Source organism: Podarcis vaucheri (genome assembly GCF_965113315.1).
Source record: "Podarcis vaucheri genome assembly, chromosome: 3".
NCBI lineage: Eukaryota > Metazoa > Chordata > Lepidosauria > Squamata > Lacertidae > Podarcis > Podarcis vaucheri.
Window position 1 is genome coordinate 124131062 of NC_138761.1, and position 22279 is coordinate 124153340.

Below are 22279 nucleotides of genomic sequence, written 5' to 3' on the forward strand. Positions count from 1 at the left end.
ACACACACACACACGTAATGCAGTCTAAAGTGATACGGTCTACTCTTACCATCTCAGGACTTTACTCCTCATTCTGGTGCATCTGTACATCCAGCCTAACTGGCCTTCCTTCAATGATTAGGGTAAATCTCTGTGTCCTTTTGAGGTGGGCAAGACTGGGGTAGTAATTCAATACCATTACAGTGGTACCTTGGATCCCAAACGCCTTGGATATTTTGGCTCCCGAATGCTGCAAACCCAGAAGTGATTTTTCCAGTTTGCTAACGTTATTTGGAACCCGAACATCCGAAGAGGCTTCCGATTGGCTGCAGGAGCTTCCTGCAGCCAATCAGAAGCCACACTTTGGTTTTCAAACGGACTTCCAGAACGGATTCCATTCGACTTCCAAGGTACGACTGTATCTCATTCTCAGAAGACACACAGGTCCCAGAGCTCACCCCATGCAGAGTAGAAGGATAGCAGGAACAGCTGAAAGTGAATGGGGCGTTTGAAGCTCCTATATCTTAGGCTGCCTGTGTACACATGACATTTACTCTGGTTCCAGTTCATTCCCATGGCTGGTGTTTGAAGCTGTACATGACATTAGCTACAATCCATATCTATCTTGTAGTTTCCCACAAACCAATTTCCATCTGATTTCAAAACGTAGGTCACGTTAATTTTGTGGTTAAGCGGAGGTGTGTACATTTGAGACAGCCACTGTACAAACAGAAACGGCTTCTTTGGAGTTGTGGGGAGAGTCTGCAGGTGAGGGGAAGCCAAACAGGCAACGTGCATCAGATGAAGACATCGCCAGCCCCTCTCTGGCTATGTGTAAAGGTAAAGAAGGGAGAAGAAAAGTCTCACTACATTACCCAAACAGCTGATTTGAGCAGGAGTGTGCAGTGGAGGCCACAGAAATGGGCTAAGGAGGAAGTAGGCTACACAGAAACAACAGCCTTTGGAAGATACAAGAAGATCTTGTATTTTCTAGAGAGATGGCAGCTACAGACCTTCACAATCAGAGCATAATCAGAGGATCCAGGAGGGTGATGGAGAAGCAGGCAATTTTATGGTCATAGAGCTCCTGTCAAAACCAGTCTTCACAGCCAGCTGAACCCCATCAAAATGGACTCCCACCCCTCCCTTTCTCTCGTATCTGTTCTGCTGAAATGATCTCCCCTCCTATTTTCCACATCCCAAGATCCTTCAAGCGAGTTGCAGAGGGAAGCCGGCTGCACTATCTGAAACATCTCAACAGCGGAAGAAAAAATGTGAGAGCCAACAGATTATGTGAGCAAGATAAAATTGCATGTATGGCTACATTACCTTGCTTCCCCTTCACCAACTCAGGAGGTGAGGTGAGGGACAGAGGTGTGGGGGGAGGATACACACCTAGAGGAAGGTTTCTCTTTTGCTATGGGGGAATCGTTTGCTATGATTAAACAAACAGGGACCCACAGAATAAAAACGGAATTTGGACATACTAGTACAGGGCATCTTACTAGAAGAAAAGGTGGCGCTCTCTCTCTCTCTCTCCCACAAAGGAGCTGTGAATTCACAAATACCTAAATCAGAGTGGTAAACAGATCACTGAGACTAAACATTACTCCTGTTTGCACTATCTGTACTATTACTGACATGTAAAATATTTATTCCTGAAATTTACAACTCAGGAGGCAGTTCAAGCCTGAAGGCCACAGGTAACTAAAATGGAACAGACCAAACTGGGTTATGTCCCTGAACCCTGTCAATCTTAACCATATACCTGGATCTACAACCCAGTTCTCCTGAGTTCACAAACCTGTATTTATGATGCGCTGTCTCCAGTTGCAGGTAGCAATTCAAACTATTAAATGCCTCCCATAACAAAAACAAAATTCTTGCAGTAGCATGGCAAGTAGATGAGGTCTGGTCTGCTCTGGTCTTCTCCTTGACATGCTACTTTGCTATATGCAGGGATTCCCTCCACACACACACACACACACACACACACACCTACTTTTGGTTTTCAGGTACGTGAACCCTGACATCCATTGTGACAGACACAGATTTAGTATTTCAGTTAGAATTGTGCCTTTGTAAATGAGCAATTCCGTAGTACTTCCCTTTTACATTATTTATCCGTTCCCACTTCTCTTTGACATACATACAAATTTCAGCAGGTAACTCAGGACAACTTAGAAACATCTGCCTAAAAAGCTTCTTTGGCCAGCAACTGTTACACTGCAGTAAAAAAACATAAAATGTTTAGGACATAAGGCAGCTTTTTTATGGTAGTTCCAGACTGCAAGCAATTCCTTGTTTATAATTTATAGAGGCAACTCCCTTTGTTAATTTACTTATATACAGTATTTATATGCAGCTCATCTTTGCCGGTTTCCTTCAAGCAGGCCGGGCCTGAGCCCTGTCGTCACGGCGATCGCTCAGGATTCTTTTATGGCCAGCTCCACCCTGATCCTGCGCTGCAGGAGGTGTGCGGTGACTGCACTGCAAGCCACTAAGCCAAAGAAGGAGCCGCAGGACAGAATGACGGAGAGGGGTCCATGCCGCCTGCGGAAGATGTCTTGCCTGTTCTTGTAATCCAGGAAGATGGCTTCCTGCTGGGAGAGGGTGCAGATGGCCAGGAAGGCGTGGAAGATCTGGTGGGCATGGCCAACGATGTCGCAGGAACCTGGGAAGTACTTCTCGGGAACCGGGCAGGAGAAGAAATAAGCACTGACGAGGAAGAAAAGTATCTGGAAGGTGTGGTACCAGGCAGCCGTCTCCTCGCAACCTTCAAGGTGGCACATGACCACACGGTGCGCCACGGGGCTGATGTCCAAGACGAAGGCCAGCCCTGCTGGGATCACCTGGCACACCTTCCTCATGACGGGGTAAGGGCGTCGGTAGCGGTACTTGGCGTAGCAGCAGCCGGCACAAGAGAGCCACCCACAAAAGGCGGCCGCCGGCAGGAAGAAGAGCCAGAACTTGTCGTACCAGGCTTGATCAGAGCTATAGTAGAAATGGGCCAGGGCGCTTCCGTACTGGTAGACGCTGACCCCAACGTAGTCCACAAAGTAGAAGGTGTAGTGGAACATCTCAGACTTGGACTGCAAGAGATGAGCCAAAAGGCTGCAAGTGAGATACGTGACGGAGGAGAGGACAAAGAGGAAGAGGGGCAGGGACTGGACTTCCAAAGTCAACTCCTCCGCTTCCGCAAAAACATTAAACCTCAGCAGCACAGCCAAAGCTGCCAGCAGGTGGGTCCAGACGTTCACCACCTCGTTGTGCTTCTGGAAGAGGCTGAAGAAGTAATAGCGCCAATGCTGCCCGGTGGGGCGATACCCAGCTTGGATGTACGGCTCCCGGAAGAGCTGAGGGACATCGGATTCTTTGACGGTGCCAGGCATCTTGGGGAAGCCTTCTTCTAAGAGCTTTGGGAGCCGGCGGAGTTGCTGTCCACTGACGGACAAGGTGCTGATCCGTTCCAGGATGGCTGTCATCGTGCCGAAGTGTGTGGCGAGGTCCTGTGGATCTCTGAAGCGAAAAGAGAAAGAGAAGCCATTAGCAAGAGCAGAAACTGAAAATAAGCGGAGGCAGATATTGCATAGTCTCTGTGTATGTCACTGTGTGTCACACAATATCTAAGAAGTATGGACAGAAGGCAGGAGCAAGGGGGTGGAACTCAAGTCTTCTGTGTATGGTCTCCTTCCTCCCCTGTGCAAAGCTGCTATTAAACTTGTTTTAAGAAAACAACCACACATCCTAGGAGGAATTCAACGTTACGCTAAGGCGATGGTTCCATCTGGGCAAGCGTTTCAGCTTCTCAGAGGGAATGATCCTCCATGTACAGTTATGGCAGCTCCCTCAACTTCCCTGAGGCAATTTGGGGGGCAGAAAGCCCTGCTGAAGAAGCACTTCCACAGGGCTTCCGCTGATGGAATGCATTCGTTGACTCCCGCTCCCATTCACAGTTCTTGCAAACTAAGGAACCAACGGACTTAAAACGTATGCATTCTTACCGTGATGCCTGTCAGAAAGGAGGCTTCTGCGCGTGCGGTAAGGGAAACTGAAGGGGCTCAGCAACCTGGGAAGGTAGCTCATCGAGGAGGCCCATCTGACCTCATGTCCCTCCACAGAATGTGCAGAAGCCACCTTATTGACCATTGGACCCACTCTTGGTCTTGTCCACTCAATCAGCCGGAGCCCACAGAGGGTTTGAGACCCATCGGCTCCCTCACCTGGTTTAGCCGGCCAGTCGAAGCCATTTTTGGAGGTGTGGCTGCTGACAGCTTCTAGGAGCCTGAGGTGAGAGCTAAGCGCAGGGTGTGGACCAAAGGAGGACAAACCACTCCAGAAGGAGAAGGCCATGTCCCCCACCAGAGGTACCTCCCCTCCCCTAACACCCCGGTGGGGAGATAAGCAACTATTAAAGATCATTGTGCTCCTCAGTTTTGAAGGCAAGGTCCTTCAATTGTTTGGCATTCTTAGCTGGACCATAAAGAAGGCTGATGGCCGAAGAATGGATGCTTTTGAATTATGGTGCTGGAGGAGACTCTTGAGAGTCCCATGGACTGCAAGAAGATCAAACCTATCCATTCTGAAGGAAATCAGCCCTGAGTGCTCACTGGAAGGACAGATCCTGAAGCTGAGGCTCCAATACTTTGGCCACCTCATGAGAAGAGAAAACTCCCTGGAAAAGACCCTGATGTTGGGAAAGATGGAGGGCACAAGGAGAAGGGGACGACAGAGGACGAGATGGTTGGATGGTGTTCTCAAAGCTACAAACATGAGTTTGACCAAACTGTGGGAGGCAGTGGAAGACAGGAGTGCCTGGCATGCTCTGGTCCAGGGGGTCATGAAGAGTTGGACACAACTAAACGACTAAACAACAAAAGCTGGCAGCCTAGTGTTCCTTGCTTTTGTATTACACCTCCAGCTGCTTCATGCTGGCATCTTACTAAGGCCAGGTCATAAGTATCAGTCCACCTAAATTACAAAGGTTGTTGCCTGTGCAGAAACCCTCCTGAAGAGCAGGAGAATGAGATGGGCAATCCAGTGAGGAAGATGGACTTCCAAGAGAGCGGATAGTTAGCTTACAATTACAATAGCCAAGGCAGCCATCTCCCCACTCCCCCTCAGTACAATGCACATGGTGATTTCTTGCTCTGTTTTGAAAGCGTGTAGCAGGAGTCACAGTTCCTAGCTGCTTCAAGCAGCAAATTATGTTTTTTTTTAAAAGAAAGGGGAAGAGGAAAAAGGCCCTCTGACCACGTAATAATTTGCTAACTCTTCCCTCCTGTGAAAGTCAAATGATTTTCTCCACCCACTTCACAGATGTTACCAAATTCCCACTCCTCCACTGTTGAAAACAAAGTTCCAGCGAAAGGGAGCCTAATTTTCACATCCACCTCAACCAGAGCTGCTTTTCAAAACAACCATTTTTGGAGTTTAAATTAATTCAGAATTCACTGTTTCATCTTTCCCTGAAACAGAAAGAGCAGCTATACTCAACTTCACCCCCCCCCCAACACAAAATCAAAAGGTCTGGATGATGACAGCTAACCATGTGAGGGCTTTCATTGGTTTTTTGTTCTATCCACTTGTTTTGTCACTTTGTAATGCCAGCATCTTCCACACAGTTTCCATTTAGTACTATGGTCCAAATCGATGCTAAATGTGTTATTAGGAACCACATAACTCCCCCCTCCCCCAGTTCGTTATTAGCAGGTGCAAAGGACACATTTTCTTTATCGCAATGACACTAAGAAAATCTGTTCTACAAGTTTCCCATGACCACAGATAACCATCTCATGCTGCTTGGATATGTAGAACAAAACAAGTGCATCTGTGGTGTCTTGATGAAAACATTGGTGTTAGAAGAGTTAAATTAAGAGTCAAGATTTCTCAGAAAATATCTGAACATCAAGAAAACACTGAAGAGTTGGAAAACAAGCTAAAAAAATATTTAAAAATTAACAGCACTCATTGAATCCTTCATTTGAGAAAATTCCAGGACAACTTGCCAGTTTTCAGCAGTCATGCGGTGATGATGAACGAAGCAGCAAGCAATTAACATTACAGACTGAAAAGCCCAAGGTCAGCACCCTCCACTGTTTCACTTCCACAAAGCTTCTATTCTCTCATTTCTGCGTGGGCGAAGCCGTTTGCTGAACAGCTATATTCATTTCGCAGGGCATCTATTTCAGCCTCAGCTTACCCTCTATCCTTCGGAGAGCTGAATAATTTTGGCTACTCCCAAATAATAGCATTTGTGTGCAACTTGTCTGAGTAACTTAGCCGATGCGAATTAAAGAGATTGGGGGAGGCGCAACTAGCTGGTGCACGTATTAAAGAACGTGAGGATAAAATGGGTGTTGCTATAGCCAGAATACTCCAGAAAATACTGGGAAGCGCCCAGGTTTTTTTCCCCTAATCACCCCCCCCCCCGAGTCCTTCCACACAGCTTCTGAAATGCCACCAAGCATTGCTCACACAGTTTCAAGCTCATCTTCACAATTGCAAGAGCTTTTAAAACTTGTTAAGTCAGTTTAAACAGAAAGGAGAGCATCTACCAGGTGGGTCTGCCTAGCATTCTGTAAGGTATCTTTTGCGTAATACATTTGGCATTGGGAAACCAATTCTCAATCACATCTGGCTGACTGCAGTACTAAAACAGGATACTGAGCTCATACACTCCCATCTGCAAAGTTATGCTCATGTGTCCCTAAGGAGTACAGAATTCGGCATTTCTATGGTTCAATAGTCCGCTGTTTTTACTTTTAAACGTGTTTCCAGAAGTATCAGTATGTTTGTTTTGCTGTGCTTGGCATTTGGGGGAGGGGGTTAGATGCAGTACACTGGCAAATTATTTCCCCCAAATTTTTAATTATTTTTAAACGTTTTCTATGGCGGTCAGATTGATTTTATTTGTGTGTGTTGCAATGGCTGCTACAAAACATAGGAATAGTACAGATGCCTAAAATCACAAAATAGTGGCAGATAAGGACTCCTGGTAAAGGGACCCCTGACCATTAGGTCCAGTCGCGGACGACTCTGGGGTTGTGGCGCTCATCTCGCTTTACTGGCCGAGGGAGCCGGCATACAGCTTCCGGGTCATGTGGCCAGCAGGACTAAGCCGCTTCTGGTGAACCAGAGCAGCGCACGGAAACCTTCCCGCTGGAGCGGTACCTATTTATCTACTTGCACTTTGATGTGCTTTTGAACTGCTAGGTTGGCAGGAGCAGGGACTGAGCAACGGGAGCTCACCCCGTTGTGGGGATTCAAACCGCCGACCTTCTGACCGGCAAGTCCTAGGCTCTGTGGTTTAGACCACAGTGCCACCCACATCCCTCAAGGACTCCTAGTAGGACACAGCAAAGAAGCAGGGGCAAAATACAGCAGTTATGATCACAAAATCACAGCATTGTATTATTATTTATAAAAAAAAATTGTATACCTCCCTATACCTGTAGATCTTAGGGTGCTTCACAATATTAAATCACAATTGTCAAGTTGGAATGGACCTTGAGGGTCATCTAGTCCAACCCTCTGCAATGAAGGAATCTCAACTCAAGCATCCATGACTGGTGGCCATCCAACCTCTGCTTATAAACCTCCAAGGAAAGGGAGTCCACTACCTCTCATGGGAGTCTGTTCACTGCCAAGCAGCTCTTACTGTCAGAATGTTCTTCCTAATGCTTAGTCAGAATCCCTTTTCTTGTAATTTGAAGCCACTGGTTCAAGTCCTACCTTCAGAGAAGGAGAAAGCAAGTTTGCGCCATGTGACAGCCCCTGAGATATTTGAAGATGGCTCTCATATCTCCTCTCAGTCTCTTATTCTGCAGGCTAAACATATCTGACTTCCTCAACCGTTCCTCATAAGGCTTTGGCAGCACCCATTCCAACCTGGAACAATTCATTTATATAATAATAATAATAATAATAATAATAATAATAATAATAATAATAATAATAATAATTTATTATTTATACCCCGCCCATCTGGCTGGGCTTCCCCAGCCACTCTGGGCGGCTTCCAAAAGAATATTAAAATACTATAATACATCAAACATTAAAAGCTTCCTGAAACAGGGCTGCCTTCAGATGTCTTCTAAAAGCCTGGTAGTTGTTGTTTTCTTTGACATCTGGTGGGAGGGTGTTCCACAGGGAAGGCGCCACTACCGAGAAGGCCCTCTGCCTGGTTCCCTGTAACTTGGCTTCGCGCAGTGAGGGAACTGCCAGAAGGCCCTCGGTGCTGGACCTCAGTGTCCGGGTAGAACGATGGGGGTGGAGACGCTCCTTCAGATATACTGGACCAAGGCCGTTTTTTTTTTATTTGTTTGATGGGCTTGAACCAGGGGTTGGCAACTTAAGACCCGGGGGCCGGATGCAGCCCAATCGCTGTCTGAATCCGGCCCACGGATGCTCCGGGAATCAGCGTGTTTTTACATAGGTAGAATGTGTCCTTTTATTTAAAATGCGTCTCTGGGTTATTTGTGGGGCACAGGAATTCGTTCATACTTTTTTTTTTTTGAAAGATAGATAGTCCGGCCCCCCACAAGGTCTGAAGGACAGTGGACTGGCCCACGGCTGAAAAAGGTTGCTGACCCCTGGGCCTTGAACGCATGCATTCTCATGCTAAGCTGCTTGCAGCAGAATCCACTGCAAACACTCCAATGGTAACTGTGATTGCAGCCAATCAAGCCTGAATTCACAGAAATGCTGTATATAAGCGAACACTGTTAGAAGCTGGCACAGGCTAAGTTCAATTCTATGACCTCTGCAAGCTCCAGTGGAGAACTGAGCGATGCACAATTCCTCAGGGGAATAACCAATACAATAGGACTTTAATTCCAGTATTAGCTGACCTGACTTACACCTCCTGGAATAATGTGTGGATCAGAATGGAGCTTGCAGTTCTCCAATTATGGTGGCACAGTTCTCTGCTCAAAAGATATATCAAAATGTATTTGAAGATTAGTATTGTGAGAGAAAATATATCTAGTGGTGGGTATTTCTAGAAATACATATTTAGATTCACATTTTAATGCAGTTTTTTTATTTAAAAATCATCTTAACGGAGAAATGAGGCTGAATGAACTTGTCAGTGACTGTAGCTGGAGAAATAATTGATTAGTTAGTTCATTCCTAATTTTTGCACTATGCCTGAAATTGTGGTAAGGGCTTAGCAGGAGAATGAGTTGGAAAGTGTGTGAGAAAAAGGAGCTCCATAAGATGATCGATCCACAACAAAAAAATATATAAAAGCATTATGCATTCAGAAAAAAACAGTAAAAAGATAAGTTATCCAGTGTATTTATATTTACACAAAAGCTGGAAAAAACTTCAAATCCGCAAATAAACAGAGGAAATCTTTGCTGAAAGGCTGTATTCCTTACCCATTTGACTCAAGAAAAACAAAACTACTAATCTAAGTACCAAAATAACTTAAAAACAAAAGTGCATGAGGAGGAGATTCCTCTGCATAGTTTTTCAGCCAAATATGTGGCTTCTTATACTGTTTATGGAGAAGTGAAGAAGTTAACATTCCTTCCTTTTACCCTTACTTGGAGGGGCACACTAATCCTAATTAACTTAATAAACTGTAAGGGCTCTTGTGTAAATTCTACCACTGTTGATTCTGCAACTTGTACACATGAGATGCTTTTATAACCACACTGCTTTCCTTTTCTCCAGTTCCCTCCACAGCGCTCCTTTTGAAGACTTGCCACACCTAACCAATGACATTATAAACCTTTGAAGGTTGGAGCCCGGACTTCCTCTGTGCAAGCAATAAACAGGGCAACAGGCCCAAGCCATCCAGGGGTTTGAAAATCTGCGCCCAGAGGCAAGTTAGGCTGCCAAGACAGCTCATCCAGGACCTTTCGCTGGGAGTTTTGTAGCAGGGAAACTGACCTGTTCCTTTTCCAACCAGCGCTTGATTCTTGCATACAAACAAGGATCTAGGCATCCCTGGCCTCCTCGAGATTCCTGGGTCTTGTGTGTGTAGCATTTGATGGGCAATTAGATAATCCAGGAAGAAAACTGCATCTCCCTCATCAAAGCACACACACACACAAACTGCACTCTTGGCAATTATTAAAGAAACAACAATATTCCATATTCAAAATAAACGGAGCAGGTTACAATTCAATGGGGCTGTGTTGAAAGATTATGGAGAGTCTATTCTCTTAACCCACCCACTCCCCGTGTGAGCACCAACAGACCGGTCAACAAGTTAATGTGATCCAATTTAAGTAATCTCGAGAGGGATCTCCTGCAATTAATTGCAGGAGGTAGATGAGGACGGGCCAGCTGGGTAGGAAAGGGCTTCCAGCGTCCCCCTGCCAGTGGAGTCCCAAGGACCAGCTCTCTGAGCAATTCCTCCTTGACTGTGGAGCAGGATGAGCGCCAGATTCGGCGCTAAGGAAAAACCGAGGCAAAAACCCACCTTCAGGCACCGCGCAACGCAGCTGAAAGAGGCAACGCAAACAGGACACGCGGGTGCGCAAAGACAAGCCCGGGCGCGGGCAGAGAGGACCGAAGAAAACGCAGCAAGCGCCCTTCGCGGAGGATTCCTCGCAGCGGCGTTGCAGACCTCGCCAAGCGCCCTGCGCAAAGTCCTCCGCACCCTTCTGCCGCTCCTCTCCGGGCATCGGGGCACCTGCGGCGAAGCGCCAAGGGGCTGCCAGGAAAAAAGAGAGACGGGCATCATCCGGCGGGGGTGGGATCCTGCCGCCGGAGCCCTCTCCTCACCTGGCCTCGGGCCGGGATGCAAACGGACCTGGGGGGCTTTGCGCTTGACTGCGGGAGGACAAACGGCACTCTGCACATGCTTGGAGAGCATTCTGGACAGCCCCCTCCCCCCACTCCCGCTGCCAGCTCACCTGGAGCAGCAGGTAGGTGGGCGATGCGCGGCGCCCGCTCAGCTGCCGGGGGTGCGCGGCGGAGCCTCCATCCCGGCCCCGGAGAAGGGCATCTCGGGGCGCCCGCCGTGCCCAGAAGCTGCCCGGCGAGCTGCCGGGGCCTCCCTCTCGGCCGCCGCGCCCCTTCCTCCGCCTCCTCCTCCCCGGCCGGGCCCGCGGACTCCTCCTCCGGAAAAAGGGGCTTCTCGCCCCGCCGAGGCCGAGGAAGCTGCGCGCCCGGGCGCCGGGGGAAAGCTGTCTGGCGCGCCAGGCGACGCGGACAAGGGCTTGCTGGCGGCGCACAACCCCAAGCGGGGGCGGGGTGGGGGGGTGTTTTTGGGCTGACTTCAATGCTCAGAAACAGATGTCTTGAGGGAATGATGAAATTCTTCAGGCTGTGAAAGTAAAGTTGTTTTTGTTATCATAGGAGCCGAGATCCCTTCAGCCCAATAAAATATTTCAGGGGGCCGGACTCTCCAAAGTTGGCGGGCATTGCCATTCAAATGATGTGTGTACACACTCGGAATTTGTTTGTGCAGCACTGATTGGAAAACAAACGAACAACTCCCAGCAGTGCTTGATTTGTAACATAGAACACAACTACATTAGAATACAATCATGGGACATCCAGAAAATATAAAACAATGCAGCCACATAAGAATATGAACCTTCCCTGCACGCACACACACACACTTGATGCTCTTGCTCTCATTTTGATCTTACACTAGAATCATAGAATCACAGAGTTGGAAGAGACCACAAGGGCCATTGAGTCCAACCCCCTGCCAAGCAGGAAACACCATCAGAGCACTCCTGACATATGGATGTCAAGCCTCTGCTTAAAGACCTCCAAAGAAGGAGACTCCACCACACTCCATCACTGAATGTTTAGTTATGATTGCTCATGAATCTTGTCATCCTCTCCTGCCACGCCCTTTGAGAACCCCTGCCATAGACTGCTTAATTAGCCAAAGGCCTAAAATATCACCAGAAATCTGTAAGATGCTGTATAACAAAAACTGAACTGTATAAAGCTGAGCTCCTCCAAGGTCAACTCCTGTGAGGTCTGCATCTGAGACAGCTGCCTGGTTGGCCTAATGAAAGCACCCGCCCTGCACACATGTGGGAACTGCCTCCTCTCTCCACCGCCCTCCTCGTCTTCCTCTTCCTGCATTTCCTCTTCACCTGCCCCCTTCATCACCCTGCAAATGCAGCCTCCATTGTAGCACTTTTTTATTATACGGTTTGCAGGGCCAATGCTATCAGTAGGGCCACTAGGCAGCCGCCCAGGGCACAGACCTCAAAGAGGTGAGTTCCCAGAATCACACCTGAAGCCCAAATCACGCATAGTCAAAACATATCGGGTGCAATGGCAGATGGGGTTGCCAGGGTCTTCTTTTCCCTGGATGTCCACCTCCTTTTTATTTTTTCATAATTTTTCTGCCAAGCTGAATGTTATCTTGCCCAGGGCAACTCAAAGCAACTTACAATAAAACAAACAATCCCCGCCCCAAATTAAAACCAGAGCAAAGAGAAATATATTTTTTAAAAAACCACACACACCCTCCCACTTATCAAAATAAAGCTATGGTGAAACTCTCACTGTGGTCGTAAGGATGCTTGGAAAAGAACCTGCTCTGTTTTCCAGATCAGAATCGGGGCCACTATGGGGACAGTGTCAGCATCCTGGACAAACACAAGATATGTGTGTGCCCACAAGATTTGCACAGAAACTGACAGCTACAAACTGAATCCCAGTTTTTGGTGTAGTCACAAACTTGCATTCTGCAAAATGTTCACCCTGATACAATAGGATCTCTCAAACGATCACATGCATGAGAGTCACTTGGACTTATGCACGCTCATCTTTCCTGACACATGCTATACAACGTGCTGCACTTGTTTTTTTCCACAGTCAGCTTAAACAGCCCCTATCTTACCTCTGCAGGTCTAATTTATAATATTTACTGACAATGATCAGCAATCATCAGCTTTAAAGACTAACAGCAATGGAAGAAACAACATCTCTCGCCAAACCCTTGATCTTTTCAAAGATAGTTTCTTTTATATTACCAGATCTTCATGTCCTTTAGGTCAATTTGTTTTTCAGTAGCACAGCAGCTGTGAAAAACAGCTGTGTCTCTGAAATCCTTTGAAGCTCTGAAGGGGTAGGAGAACAATGGTAGCTCCCCCACTCTGTGTATTCTGAAAATTCAAATAGAGAAGCAACTATAAACTGGCCACAAATGCATGACTTTCAAGTGTATGACTACACAAACACAAGTCCAAATAGTGCTATCGCCCATTACACAGCAGTATACCCAAGTTTGTCTCACAATGTACAGGCAACAGAGAGACTCAAACAACCCCAGCTCTCTGTTGAGTATGAGACACATACTTTCAAACACTACATTACAGTGTTAAGTGTGCAATTTGAAAGTGTGCACCTTAAAAAAGGCCAGAACTTGAACACATGCTTGACTCATTCTCAGGTTACAAAATCATGCAGTTTTGCTGGAAGCTGCCATGATCTTTTCTGCAGGACATCACTGAATACGCTCAGATTAGAGGTGGTAGATGTTAAGTTGTGGGTGAACATATCAGACGACACAGCGATTCTTCAAACAGCTCTTGTTTATTCAGAGGCCAGAACAGAACAGAACTGAAGGGTTCAGTCAGCCTGCTTATATAGAGCTCCAGTACAATATAACTGTAACAATTTTCTAAAACTATCCAATCACTGAACATCACTTTTGATCCCTTATTTGCATAACTATCTACAGCATCCCCCTGCTGGCCCAGGGTGAGAACTTCAATATATAACACCCCTCCCCACCGAGATAAGGCGTTAGTTACAATCGTAACGGTTTCCTTATATGCAGCACTACACGTAATGGTTCAATTAGGCACAAAAGCATATCGGTTACATTTCACATACTTCCATTAGACCAACAGTGTTACATGTCCAACAACATAGTCCTTTAAATAAGTTGGGCACTTGGAAACTCTCCCAGACCGCCGGGGACCGGTAGCCAAGTCCGGGGGGCCACTCAATTCTTGCTGAGGCTGTGGTGCGACCCTAGCTGGCGTTGAAACCAAGTCCCCTGGATACATTAAGCAGTAAACTTTCTCTTTTTCCTTCTGAAACACCTCCCTAGGTCTTCAGTGGGTTCCAGAAAATCTGTCACTACATGCAAACCCTTCAGCTGAGCCTGGCCGCTGCTGCCTTTTCTTCACTTTTCTTCCCACCTCCCCACTTTGGCCTGGCCAGACCCAGCCTTGATGCATCAGTCCCATCCCGGTTGGGCATATGCTCCCTGGCTGTGCACCCAGTTTTAGTGGATCACATGCCACAAAAGCCAGAGGGTTGTGACGGGAGGCCTAGAAGCCATGGGGCACCTCGGCTCTCTGTAGAAAAGAGGGGCTTGGACTGGGGCGGCAGTGGGGCGCTCACTCTGGAAGGGGTATGTCCAGACACCTCCCGTTCTGGAGGGCAAGCCCAACAGTGTGAGAGTCCAGAACTTTCTTTTTGTACGCCACAACAGCAGCAAGAATACTTATCGCAAAATACTGGAAGACACAAGATCTACCCACTCTGGAAGAATGGCAGATGAAGGTGATGGATTATATGGAATTAGCAGAAATGACTGGCAGGATCCGAGACCAGGGGGAGGAGTCAGTGGAAGAAGACTGGAAGAAATTTAAAGATTATCTACAGAGACATTGTAAAATTAATGAATTTTAGAATAATGTTGGATCGAAATCAAGTGGTTTCTAGCTGTAATGGGTTAAAAGAATATGAAAAAATGGGTTTATAAAAGTATGGGTTTATAATGGGTTTATAAAAGTAAAATTACAACAATTTAAGAATAAGGATTTGGGTAGAATAAAGAGGAAAACAAATTACTGAGCTAATAAATTGAATTGGAATACAAAAAAGAGAGGTATGAGGAGGTCCGAGAAACAAGTAAATGGAAAATAATGTGATGGAAAGATTGGTTGTTTTTAACAATTCTTATTCTGTATTTTTTTCTCTTTTTGTTTTATTTTTTGTAATGTAAAAATCTTAATAAAAATCTTATATATAAAAAAAAGAGAGTCCACTCAATAGTAAGGAGTGGTGTTCAGAGTGGGAAGGTTGGGCAGGCAAGTGGACACAAGGAGAGGGCAGACAAGCAGTGGTTGCGACAGAGGAAAAGAAAGGCCCCCATAGAAAAAGCAAAACAAAACCTTGAAACCTGCAAGAAAGAGGGAAGAGGCTCAGGTCCCATCCCGGAGGGAGAGAAAACCTTAGTTAACATTAATTAAAGTAACAAGCAGATACTATGTCAGTCAGAAGTCAAGTATGTGCAGGACTGTAACTTGAATATTTCAGTGCTGATTTGCCTTTTTAAAAAGAAGGACAGGACTCTGCAAATTAAAAACCAAAACAAAAAACCCTTTTTGTTTTGGAACTACAGCTGTATGTTACTTCAGTCTCAAAGAATCTGAGGATTGTCCACAGATGTCATCACCCAACCAAGTATGGCTGCTGGCTAGCTGAGTTTTTGAGAATGACGTACCTTTACCAGAAATCCTGTTTATTTTGATTTCAGGCAAGTTGGCCTGAGGAGTCAAAGTCGAAGAAAGGCAAGTTAAAGTGGCAGAGAAGATGGCGAGAGCGTTCTCCCATCCCTATCATCTGAACCAAAGACTATCTGCCACATGAGCAGTTGAATATAGTCATACCTCAAGTTGAATGTGCTTCGGGTTGAGCGCGTTTGAGTTGCGCTCTGTGGCAACCCAGAAGTAACGGAGCGCACTACTTCCGGGTTTCGCTGCTCGTGCATGCGCAGACACTAAAAATGACGCCACGCGCATGCGCGGAAGCGGCGAAACGTGACCCATGCATGCGCAGATGCGCCATCGCATCTTGCATTCCTTTCGGGATGCGAACGGGACTCCGGAACGGATCCCGTTCACATCCCGAGGTACCACTGTAGATGGATTATTGCACTGCCTGCTTAGCATTATTTGATCTTCTGCTATGAAAAAAGGGGTTCTTTGCATTTCAAAATATCCTGACTTCTGAAAGGATAGCAGCACTATATAAACCATAAGCAAAACGACCTTTTAAAGAAACCGCTGTACATTCATGTGGCTACACTTGAGTATTTATGAAGAACTGGTCAAGAGGTTTTTATTTAAGTCAGAACAGAGGTTGTCAAATATCAGACCCAGTTTGAACCAGTGGATAACAGACTTGTTTTGCTACAAACTGCTCTTGCAGAAAAGCAGGGTCGTTAAGTTCCCCTCCCCTCCACTGACCTTGAAAAGTGTTTGAAAATACAAAAACATTTTAGAAAGTATGCACATACATTTGAGATTCTAATGATTTGTCACCTCTGGATCTCATTGTCCAGTTTACCCCCATCAACCAAAGAAATAGAAGAAATATATTCTTTAAATTATAAAACAACCTTCTGTGGAGCGTTATTTTTACATCTTTTGTAGAATCAAGTTGGTTTTACTTATCACTGAAAAATCAGCTTCAATTGAAAGTTTTTGTTTTTGTTTTCAATTTGGGCACAAGGAACGTTAACAGGAAAAAATATTGATTAGTTGTTCTGGAAGTGTACAGTACTAGATACTGTGAACTTAAAATGTTTTACTGACTTGCTCACCCCAAAATATTTTTCTCTTGCTCAGCAAACCTAAAACATGGATATCATATTTGAGGATCTGTATTAGTAGCAATTATTCAGCAGATCACTGTAATTAAATTAAATTTATCCTGCAGAAATCCAGTGCTTAACAGCATATCTATTTTGAAAGCAATGCCAGCATGACATGCAAAGCAGATCAGAATGTATTTGTGTGCATTTGTAATATGTATGTGTATTCATTGTATTTTATATTGCCAATGGTGTTGTTGTTGTTTTTTTTGAAAAAAGCAGGCATAAAGCAGGCACAAACTGTTCCTATCTCCACAATAATCTAATGTGAAATGAAGTGACATGTACTAGAATCTAGCTGATGCACCCATGAGACCAGACAAAAAAATCATATTCCTTCTGTCTGACAGTGGAAGGCTGTGATACTTTTTAATCAAGCAGCAATCCATGGCAGAATTAATCATGATAATTAATAGTTCTGTTGGCAAGAGCAAAAGAGAGTTTTGTGGCACCTTACAGACTATCAAATTTATTGTGGCGTAATATTTTGTGGGCAATATCAGATGTATAAAATGCTATCCTCTCTGCTGCAGGCACATTTATTTATTTATCTAAAATATTTATACACCGCCTTTCCTTTAAATTTTAGAAGGCTTTGGTCACAAAAGAAATGACAGTAAAAATACAAAATAAAATATCAGCCAACAAGCCAGGGCAAAGTAGCGAATACAATCCACTCTGACTAAAGGCCAGCAAAACCCAAGGAAATATAAGCACGGTTGGCGTAAGAAAGAATTGTAAAGTGTGAGGTACGAAGGAAATAAAACATACATTACAGAAGGTGATAATTATGTTTTTAACATTGTCGATTTACAAAAGAAAGAGAAAAGAGTGAGAAAAAGACAGAGGTGCTGAAAATAATGGCAGTTGCAACTGTTATGTATTGAAGTTCTCACCAGGAGTATTGTGTATATAGTTTTCACTCAAGTCTTCGTAAATTAATTTAGGCTGGAAACCCTGGGTGGTTGTTGTTGTTACAATGTTGACAGCCGGCTGCCTATAAAAGCAGGCCGACTGAGCTGTTTGCTGTTCAGTTCTGTTCCAGCTTACCAATAAAGAGCTGCTTTGGAGAAATTGCTGCGTCGTCTGATATGTTCACCCACAACTTAACAGCAACCTTGTGGGTTTTGATAGTATTTGGCTTTTACGCTGGGCCTTAAAAAACTAACTTCTCCCTGTCTTTACTTTGCAGGACTGACTCACAGAGGGTGTTGTCCTGAGTGAGAGGCGGTTTCTTCTTTGCCTTCTTAGGGACCATGCTATCTTTCAGCCAGAAGTTATGTTGGCTTTATTGTTCCTTGGTTACTATTAACAGTGAGGATAATTTAAAGAAAGAATTCGTTGACTCATGTAGACAAACAAAAGGCAACAAGTCCCGTCATCTGAATTTGCCAGCAATATCAGTGTGCAGCTAAAGGTCAGGGAGGAGCAGGACTTCCCAAGTTTCTGATTATCCTTAGTCAAGGAAGGAACTCCTCAGGAAAATAAAAATGCAGCTCAGCTGTTTGCAAGCCATAACGCCTCTTGGGCCAGGGCCAAGGGGAGCAAAGGCAGGAGGCGGGAGGGAACATGGACATATTACTCACAGTATATGTTGGGGGGAATAACTGAAGAGAAGAAGAAGAAGAAGAAGAAGAAGAAGAAGAAGAAGAAGAAGAAAATACCCAACACCTCCCCGTTGTTGCCGATATGAAAGACATTGCCCATACTTATCCGTGCATAGGATTTGGCTGTAAGGTGTTTAAATTACAGTAAGAGCTGTTCGACAGTGGAATTTGCTGCCAAGGAGTGTGGTGGAGTCTCCTTCTTTGGAGGTCTTTAAGCAGAGGCTTGACAACCATATGTCAGGAGTGCTCTGATGGTGTTTCCTGCTTGGCAGGGGGTTGGACTCGATGGCCCTTGTGGTCTCTTCCAACTCTATGATTCTATGAATTAACATCATAAATTGTCCCTGGACCAGCACTGATAAAAAAACAATTGCCCATCATACAAATCACAGTCCAGACTGACTGGTCAAAAAACTACCAAGTTGTTGTTGCAAAGTCCGAGTCTCTGGTTGGCCCTCAAAACTCTGCCCAGGCCGCCGACTCTGCTCCACACCCTCCTTGAGTGCTTTTGCATGGCCAGAAAGTGCCCTTGAACTGTGGGGAGAGAGGGCTGCGTTTGCGTGCAGAAACCTCTGGCGCCTGTGGAGCTGGAAGGCAGGTTATTGTGCAAAGGTGAGAATTGTCTGTATCAGTTCACCCGCTTTTTGTTTTTGCCTTCTCCTACCACTGGCATACGACCCCAGGAAGGGTCAGGGGCCCATGAGGAAAGGGGCCCCTCAGGCCGCAGAAGGGCTCCCCACCCTTGTGCTTGAGCTGCTAATTGAGAACAGAAATGCCATAGCCTGGATCTTCCCATCAGAATCAGATTTAATATGGGGGGGGCGGGACCTGCAGCCTTCCAGGTACAGTGGTGCCCCGCAAGACGAAATTAATTCGTTCCGCAAGTTTTGTCGTCTAGCGAATTTTTCGTCTTGCGAATCACGAAATCCCATAGGAATGCATTGAAATTCAATTAATGCGTTCCTATGGTCAAAAAAAAGTCCAAACAAAGACAAATTTGGTACAACAACAGTTTATTAACTGCTCTTTAAAGTCACACATACTGTAAAGAGCAGTTCAAAAATTGAAGGGAAAATAAATTAACTTTATAAACAAAACATGTCTTTGTTTTTAGACAAAGGAAACAAAGTCGCGAGACGTTTTCGTCTTGCGAAGCAAGCCCATAGGGAAATTCGTCTTGCGAGGCAAATCGAAAATGGAAAAACCTTTCGTCTAGTGAGTTTTTTGTCTTGCGAGGCATTTGTCTTGCGAGGTACCACTGTATTGCTGGCTTCCCAGTTCCTGGCAGACCCAGCAAGCAGACCAGCTCATAATCGGGCAGGACAAGAGTTCTAGACCAGCAGCATCTGGGGAGCCAAAGGCTGGTTCCACCCGCCGATATATGACCACCATTAAGAGAGATAGCTTTCAGAAATGTGGCACCAGGTAATACCAAGAATGCCTATTGCTATTGATAGTCACCCAATAAACAATGGCTACTGATAGCTACAAAATAAAAACAATTAAACTTGGGGAGATAACACTACAGTGGTCCCACTCTTAGAACTTGGGGGGGGGGGCTTGCCACCTTTGTTCTGTTAAAATACAATACAGGGCAGGGCAATTGGGGGTGATTTATTTTTTCATCTGTTGCTGATGTGACTTCAAAGCAATCCATTACAATCTATTGCAGCCTAACAGGGTGACCCTCTGGGACTGGTCCGAGTTTGGCTACCCAGCGCTTAAATACATGACCTTTTCGAACACATACATTTGGAGAGGATCCCTAACTTGGCAGAGACAGAAAAGACCTGAAATACAGGACAAACTGTATCAATGCGGGATGAAATACGGGACAATCCTGTATTATACAGGACAGGTGACAACCCTAGGTAGGGGTGGCATGGGGGGGGGGTTAAAGAAAGAAGTCAATCCAGCCAAGGGTCGTACCTTCTCATTTCATTTCTCCATTTTCCCTAAAGCTGGACTGTTTCAATAGAACATGGCTTTAGCATTGCTCAAAAGGGCATTCTCAAATGCAGAGCAGCCAGGCACTATTTTTAGTTCCAATTCTCGTTACCTTGACACGGGCCATTGGTTCTAATGCCAATTACCATACGAGGCTATTACTGAGCCTGAGCTAATGCATTCTTCATTCTTGGTCCTTACAGGTGTCCTGCTCAAGGTCACACTGGCGGCCTTTGTTGCCGCCAGCAAAAGAAGACTCCTTGTTATCTATACTCTATTCCGTTCAGGAGCAAGAAAAGGTACAAAACAGAATAAGGAAATCGTAGGCTGCCTGCTCCTGACCCATCCTTCAAATATTAAGTCTCTAAAAACATTCCGATGGGTTCCAGGATGGTGCTTTAAAAAACACAACAATAGTACAGTCATACCTCGGGTTACAGACGCTTCAGGTTGCGTTTTTTCAGGTTATGGACGCCCCGAAACCCGGAAGTACCGGAACGGGTTACTGGCAGGTTTCGGCGGTCGCGCATGCGCAGAAGCGCTAAATCGCACTTTGTGAATGTGCAGAAGCGCTGAATTGCAACCCACGCATGCGCAAACGCGCCACTGCGGGTTGCAAACGTGCATCCCACACAGATCACGTTCGCAACCCGAGCGTCCACTGTATTTCCCGATACATTTTGGGCACAAGCTGTTCTCCATGGAAAAAATATTTGAATAATGAAAACCAAAGTAGCTAACAATCACTTTAAGAATATGGCATCATGACTTAGTTTCCCCCCAAAATCTCTAACAGCAGCTTATTGGGATGGGGAGACAAGCAACCCTTTTTGCAAAGTACAACTGAAGGCCCATTTAACCTCTTAAAAGGGCTGAAAGAGTAAGAATTATCTATCCCCAGTGAAGCCTGTTTCTGTTTTACTTTTTCAGTGGAAGGGAGCAGAGCTGCAGCCAGCAATGATTTAGCATGATGGTTGCCCCTAAAAGGTGCTGCTTGTGAGACACACATGTTTTGATTTCGTGTGCTTGTCACAAACATACGCACTTGCTTCATAGCACCCTAACTTGCTACTGGTATCCAGTTAAGTGGGTATTTACAAGCCTGCCTTAAGGGTAGTTTCTTTCACAATCTAGCCCATTAAACCAATTTTCATAGAGTCTCTTGCAGCAAAAACAACAGTCTTGTGACGCTTTAAAGTCTAAACATTTATCATCTAAAATTTTATCCCTTTAAAGTCTTTTTCTTTCTTTCAAGGATTGCTATCAGCTTTGTCAAGTGTGTAAAGTGATGTCCTGTGGGTTTAGAAGCATCCAATACGCAGCTCAGATACACAGAGCTATCACCTCACACCAGGTGGGTTAGAAGCCAGGAGGAAGAAATTCTGTGACACAGAGAGAGAGCAGGAGGCAGAGAAATGGCTGGTGTCTGTTTGAATCCAACGCTGCGCTTAGAGAGAAGGCAAGAAGACCCTCTTGGGATGTGACTGCTCTGCACTCTCCATCTAGGCTTAGGTTGTATATATGGGGAATTAAACCATATATCATAAAGACACCACAGTCTCCACTGTGTGTCATTTCCAAAAGGAAACACAGACCCTGGAGAAGTGTCTGGGACCCCTGGAATTTCACGCCACTCAGAGATTGGGACAGCATGAAACACTATCATGTGGCTGTTGCTGCTTCACTTCACTCATTCATGTCAGACCCTCCAAGTGTCCTTATTTTCCAGGGACAGTCCTGGATTTACAGAATCTGATTTGATCCTAGAATGTCCCACTTTTCCTTAGGACGTCCCTATTTCCATTGGAGAAATGTAGGAGGGTGTGGAGTTATGCGACCCCTGAGCTAAGTAACTATACAACCTTTAGAAGAACTCTGAAGGGACATTTTTTAACATCTAATGTTTTTATTATGTTTTTATATATGTTGGAAGCAGCCCAGAGTGGTTCTGTCATGTTACTACAAAGATGTTAGTTCTACCAATCTCTCCATTCAATACTGGGAGATTTGGCTGCAGTTTCCTTGTTCTTTGTTTACAAGACTGGATGGTTTATTATTTTATGTTGAAAATTAACACAGTCATTTTAATGGGCTTCCAAATATAGATGTTTTCAATAGAACGCCTGTCTTTTGAGGGAAAGTT

At 45.3% G+C, this 22279-nt stretch overlaps 1 protein-coding gene and 1 long non-coding RNA gene across 3 annotated transcripts; one reads left to right on the forward strand and one right to left on the reverse strand.

Annotated features, from left to right (window-relative positions):
- Window positions 1–323: 323 nt before the first annotated feature.
- PAQR8 (progestin and adipoQ receptor family member 8) lies at window positions 324–11244 on the reverse strand. 2 transcript variants are annotated; one of them, XM_082216495.1, is made up of 2 exons: window positions 10851–11244; window positions 324–3488 (listed from the first exon to the last, which is right to left on the reverse strand). In XM_082216495.1, the coding sequence occupies exon 2, from the start codon at window positions 3462–3464 to the stop codon at window positions 2406–2408; it is 1059 nt and encodes a 352-aa protein (XP_082072621.1). In that variant the 5' UTR covers window positions 3465–3488; window positions 10851–11244; the 3' UTR covers window positions 324–2405. The 2 variants fall into 2 exon arrangements, with proteins under 2 accessions (XP_082072621.1, XP_082072620.1); XM_082216494.1 differs by having other exon boundaries at window positions 324–3498; window positions 10851–11242.
- Window positions 11245–18630: 7386 nt separating this feature from the next.
- Window positions 18631–21761, forward strand: LOC309528922. The gene is made up of 3 exons (XR_014217986.1): window positions 18631–18801; window positions 20340–20435; window positions 21392–21761. It is a non-coding gene; the product is annotated as an uncharacterized lncRNA (long non-coding RNA).
- Window positions 21762–22279: the final 518 nt, after the last annotated feature.

What these genes read in the sequence shown, in the direction of transcription:
- PAQR8 (XM_082216495.1), bottom strand. Translation starts at nt 3,464, where the DNA reads ATGACAGCCATCCTGGAACGGATCAGCACCTTGTCCGTCAGTGGACAG.